Source organism: Alligator mississippiensis, chromosome 4 (assembly GCF_030867095.1).
Source record: "Alligator mississippiensis isolate rAllMis1 chromosome 4, rAllMis1, whole genome shotgun sequence".
In the NCBI taxonomy this organism is placed as follows: domain Eukaryota; kingdom Metazoa; phylum Chordata; order Crocodylia; family Alligatoridae; genus Alligator; species Alligator mississippiensis.
The window spans coordinates 131,020,114-131,026,113 of record NC_081827.1 but is presented as its reverse complement, the minus strand read 5'-3'; the positions used below and the strand labels follow the sequence as shown (position 1 = coordinate 131,026,113).

At 39.1% G+C, this 6,000-nt stretch overlaps 1 protein-coding gene across 2 annotated transcripts in view; it reads right to left on the bottom strand.

Moving 5' to 3' along the window:
- Window positions 1-1,000: 1,000 nt before the first annotated feature.
- The window catches only part of MPPED1 (metallophosphoesterase domain containing 1), a 94,074-nt gene continuing 89,074 nt past the window's right edge, over window positions 1,001-6,000 (bottom strand). The window contains exons 6-7 of one of the 2 annotated variants that reach the window (XR_002092020.2): window positions 4,639-4,717; window positions 3,940-4,025 (exon numbers count right to left, since the gene is read on the bottom strand). Coding sequence is in view for 1 of the 2 variants with exons in the window: in XM_006276750.4 (XP_006276812.1) it covers window positions 3,907-4,025 (119 nt within the window). In the remaining variant the exon portion in view is untranslated. Of the gene's footprint in view, window positions 4,026-4,638; window positions 4,718-6,000 lie in introns of both variants that reach the window. The other variant, XM_006276750.4, reaches the window with a different exon arrangement.

Below are 6,000 nucleotides of genomic sequence, written 5' to 3'. Positions count from 1 at the left end.
CCCCAACCTCTGTCTGGTCCTCGGCATGGCTTCGGAATCATGGTGGTGCTCGCCCACAGTTGGAGCACTCTAGTTGGCCGTTTCCATCAGCCAATCAGAGTGCGAATAAAGCATTATGGACAGACTTAGGCTTTTATAATATTAGAATGATTCCCTCTGCCTACAGATAGCAAAGCACATCCCTGTACAAGGATGGATAGACAGAACACCTTTGGAACTCATGTAAGCAGGCTAAATTCCAGTGAAAACCAGCAACAGGAGCACCATACATTGGCTTATTATAGGTTCTAGACATTCCTGACTTAAAAATAACCAAATGTACAATCTCAAAACTGGATATACACAATCTTTTCCTTCTGGATTTAAACTGATTTGAGTGAGTAAGATTTGGGACCCAAAGCCTTGACTGACAGCACAAATACTAAGACAGAATTTAGAAAAAAAAGTGTGTGTGTGGGGGGGGGGGGGGAGTAGGGGAAGAGAGTGAGAAGGACAGGGAGCATGTCTTTTGTTTCCTCTGTGAGGGCTATGCTGAGTATATGCTTAAATATCTAAGCTAAAATTCCTCTGAGGATTTTACTTGTATCTGAGTAATGGGATCTAAAGTTATCAACATTTTTCATTGTAATTTTTGCTAAATAACTATTCACACTAAATTGTCTTAATGAACCCTGATATGTTATGGAAACATCTCAGTTATTCCTTATATGAGGACCTGAGCAGTTACATGAATCAGTTGCCTTTCTCTCTCTGTCTGTAACCATTGCTCCAAATCAGTCTTTTTTGACAGAAAGAAAAGAACTCTCTCTCAAACTGGTGGAGGAATTAGAGTGCTTCCTTTTTTAGGCTAGCACTCTTAGACTTATTTGCAAAGTTACTGGTACCCAGTTATACGATATGTTGAGAGTCTTCAGCTCCAGCTGAATTGGAGCTTTACAACTGGGGGTTTACAATTGGCCCTCAGGTTTGCATAAATGAGTGAGATAAATATAAGCAGACCTTGCATTTTTGCAAAATTTTATTTGTGTAACATGCTTGACAAATATTACAACGACAACTATCAAGTTATGCCAAAATGATTAAATAACCTTTAAGCTTTCCTACCTCAAGTACTTTTAATGATTTTTTAAAGTAACAGCTGCTTTCATATCATTTTCACATAAAAATACACAGTATTTTGAGATATCTTAGGAAAAATTATTTTTAAGACAATATTTTATGGTTGACATAAAAATTTTGTTGAGGCTAGTAAAAGGGCCTCTTCCCTCTCCCCCTCCCCCCCCTTTAACATTTTAGTATTTGAAGTGCCAAGAGTGAATGTAAACATTTCAGATTTCATTAACATGCAGCCAATTTCCTGCCACACTTGTTTTGCAAAGCATTTGAATCGTGACTGGCTAAAAGACTTTTATTCTAAGTACATGGGACTGGTTTTCTTTCCAAGGATGGTAAGAAGTTAGCAATAAATGATTACTTTCAATCCTTGCTGATTCAGGAACCAATCTTGTAAAAGGATTTTGCCAAATTACTTCCATCCAAATTTAATGGCAGACTGTTCACGTACATATGAACAATTCACATGGAAAAAAGGTTACATGATGAGACCCCCTGTTTGTTTGCTTTTAGTTTCAGCGAAGAGCAGAAAACTATTATAGGTCTCAAGTCGCACAAGTCACTTGAAATTAGAGATTTGTGGCATGTCATACTTTCTGACATTGGTGGGTTAATAGCATGACTGAACTTATTGTAATAAAATTTCATTGCTTCCCAGCATCAGGTGGAAGAAGAACTGTAGTATAAATGAAGTACAGAAAGGGAGTCTTGTTTCTGCCAGACTCGCTGTGACTTTGATGCCACTGGGCATGTCTACATGAGATACTACTGTGCAGTAGTGTTGGGGGGACTAACCATGATGCAATGCTACTGAGCAGTAGTAACAAGCTACTGTGCAAGTACTTTGTTGCTACTGCGCAGTAGCATCAGAAAAAAGTGTGGGGACGCTAGTGTACTGTAACATCAGTTACTATGAAGTCATTTAGTACTTGGTTATGCAGCAGCCCAGGAAAGCAGGTCCACCCAAGAAAAGCGGTGAGCTTGATTTCTCGCCCCCCACCCGAGCCTACCTGCTTGAGCTGTGTGGGGGCCTGGTGCTTTCCTCTGCGCCTGCAGTGCCCCCCAGCACCACCCGAGCCAGGTGCCTGCAGGCGGTTGCCAAATGGGGGGAGGCCACAGCTCTGCAGAGGGAAGCATCAGCCCCAACCGCAGCCCAGGGACCGCTCCAGCCACCAGCAGCTCGCCCTCCCCTCCCCGCTGGCGTGGCAGGTAAGTCAGAGGGGTGTGTGCATAACATAGGGGTTTAATCAACCCTAAATTGAAGCGGTGTTTTTTAAAACCCACCACTTCAATTTAGGGCCCCCGTTTTGTCTACACATGTCCTAGTAAACTAAATGTGCAATAACTATGGTGCATTAATGAATATGTAGACAAGCCTAGTATGTTTTTTTATGTGAAGTATGTTACTGTGAATTCCAGAGTTTAGGTAAAGTTCTGGACAAAGTCTTACAGACTCAACTCCTCTGTTAGCCCATTAAAAGGCAGCTTTCCCACACAGTACTGTCCTGCCCTTAGTCTTTACATATGAAAGAATGAAAGCAACTTTTATCCTTATAGATCAGTCTCCTTGACTTGTTTGGTCCTCAGCCTCTACTACAGTCATACCATCCACTGGACAGCACATAGCTGCAATATGTTTTGTGACGTGAACACCTGTGCTGTATGAACTGGAGAGGCGTCACCATCATTCATTTTACTACCGAACAACTATTAGAAGATTAAAGGCCAATCTCATTCTCAGAATAACAAAATTACCTAATGATCTTTAATCACTTCCAGCATGGGCCAGATTCAAAGCAGTAATATTATGAAAGGCCATTATCCCACTGTCATTTTTTAAAGCCCAGTAGTTGCAATGGGCTCTTTTTTAAATCAGCTGCTGAATGCTATGGGCATTCTTTTGGATTTTACATGCCATCTCACACAACCTGCCATATTAATTTCAACCCATCCATCTAGTCCTACCCATAATAAGGTAGGATCTCCTGAGGGCCCTTCCAACCCTAATTTTCTAGGATTCTATTATTAAGATATAAGCAACTTTTAAATATGGAGATAACAACTTTTCACAGGCAGGGCCAAGATACCAGTTCCTATACTTGTTTTGCATTTAGCCTGATCTCCTTTCTAGAATGTTCAAGCTGTTCAAAGCACCTTGGTGCTACACTCCATTTCTCTTTCCATCTGTAATGTTAGATTTAATTAGACTGCATTACAGTACAGTGAATAAGAAGCTTGTACTGTACTGGCTTGAAAAGAATGAAAAGATAGACTTGAAGGATTTGGAATAATACCTTGCTTCAATTAACCGGCTAAATATGGAACTATTAAATGTGCCATATTAATTCAGAGGAAATATCACTGGCGCTTCCTTTTACCAAGTGCTCACTGGGATATATTTTCAATGATGAAATCCTAGTCTAAACATTGTTTAAACTGTAAACATTTTAAAAGAAACATTTCTTTGAAAAGACATTGTTCTTTTAATAATAAGTTCAGTATAATGTATAGTGTATACAGAAACTCCTACTTGATACATACATGGAATGCATTCACTTCTGTGTGTTCACAAATATTTTAATGATGAAATGGTAGTCTTTGATCTGCTTCTGGCAGATAATGGTACCAAAATGTCTTTGTTTCCCATTTATCTTTGTCACAGATTTTTCCAAGAAGAACTAAAAGAAAAATTGAAGAGTTTGTGCTTCTTTGCTGAACAGTTACTTACTGGGCTTCTTAGTCATCAATATAAAGTTGCTAGTGTGTTCATACAGCATTAAATCCCTATGCTAATCATGTGTTTCTTGGGGTAGGTAAGTCAATAACTATAGGTGGATTGAGTGGCTGGTAATTCACAGTGCACACTGATGCATTCACATAGGTAGTAGTTCCATCAGCCATTACTCCATAACCTACAAAGATAGCAAGTTTTAGTTACTATTATTAATCATGTATATAATACCACAAGAGTGAGTGGCCCTGGACAGTAATGCATCTGTATTCTGAAGGACTTACCAGAGCCAAATCCTCTTCTACCTAGTACAAGTGATGCTTATAGAGTAGTAGCAATACCTATATAACCGGAGCAAATTTGTATAGCTTTCTAGTTTGGCAGGCAGGCAGGTGGAACACATCAGAGTGTATACACAAAAGAGTACAACTCCCTAAATTTGAACAGTGCACACAACTTTGATATATCTCTTTGACAAGCAACGTTTAGAATATACTCTCTTCAATTTTGGAATGGGGTGGGGATTGGGAGCATTGAAACAACTGATTTTTTTCAGGCATTGAAACAACTGATTTTTTTGTGTGTCTGAAACTGCATACAGATTTCTGGAAACTTTCACCCTTTGGGACTGATTGTTTCCAGGTAATATTTCTAAGGAAACATTTTAGAGATGCTGAGCAAAATCCTATGAATTATTTTCAGAGCTAGAGGACTGGGAAGATATTTTCCCACCACAAAATATATCTAAACTACAAATAACAGAAAGAAAAAAATTAAAAAGGAAAAAAAAAAACCTTTAGCTAGGCAACAGCAAGCCCAGTGGAAGTTTGTAAGCTGACACTTGACAGGGAGACTGCCATACTTTATTTCAATCTGTAGAAAAAAAGAATTCTGATTTAAAGAAGATAGTAATTTTTGAAGTAATTATTTAAAGGAGCTCAATTCAATTCTGTTTCCACTGAAGCTAATAGTGAAAGTCTCATCTCCCTTTATTGATATCTTGATTGGGTTAATTATCTCTATTAACATAAATTAGAGGTGTCCTGGACATATATGCACCTAAGATTCTGACTGACCTCCAACATACTTCAGAGGATTCAGGTCATATTGATATGCCACTGGTTCAAGAACCTTTAAACTACAACACAGGCAACAGATTCCACCCCCTCCCCCCCTCCACGCACACTTTCCCCCAACCTTTTTATAAAAGACCTGCAAAACATAATAACACAAGTTATTTGCCTACCGGACCCCAAATTCTGCCTGGTCCTGATCATAGAGATTTTTCCCAAATGATTTGCTTTTTACCACAGAACAAGTATGTCATAAAAATTCCAATAAACAGAGATTTAACTAAGCAGAGTTAACACTGCTTTTGGAACTTCAGAATTTTCTCTCCTTGTCTATATGGTTTTAACACACTTTTAACTTTTTATGGATGGTTATAATGTTGCAATATTCCATTCCTGCCAACCCTATCTTGGAGATGCCTGAATCATCACCCCACTGGAGCACTGGCTAAAACAAAAATCAGAATTTTAGATGACATAACTGTAAGAGCATGATGACTAGTGAAAACAACAAGTATATGGCTGTAGGTGTGGCATTTTTGGCAGTAGCAGTGGCAGAGAGGATGGAATGGAGAAGCAGCGAGTTTTCTATTCCTCCTGGATATTTAGTAAATGACTGCTACAGATGTAGCTGTGCTTAGTCAGGGAAGGATATCATCTGTTCATACCATGCATTTGCTTTGCAAAGAGCAGCTTCATTTGCATAGGCTGTCTATGATAACTTGGGAATTCTTCTTGGAGGTTTCAACATCCTACTGGAAAACAGGCTGCACAGTTTCCTATTTGTTTTTCCTAAGTTATGAGTGCTTACAAGAAGAACACTTTGTCTCTTTACTCAGATGCTTGCTGAACCAGCACTGTTTGTTCAAACAATTTACCATGCAGTGAGAATAAGTCCTCTTTTCCCAGCAGAGCTAGTCAGACCAGGTAAAAGCAGATGCATCTCTGTTTACCTGACCAGTGCTTGTACCAGCCCACTTACACCACATGTAAGAGTACTTGGTCTATAATATCTTGAAGAGAGTATGTCAATCCAAACATTAATTCTGTCTGCAACCTGTCCACTTGCTGCCTTTTAAGTAATTT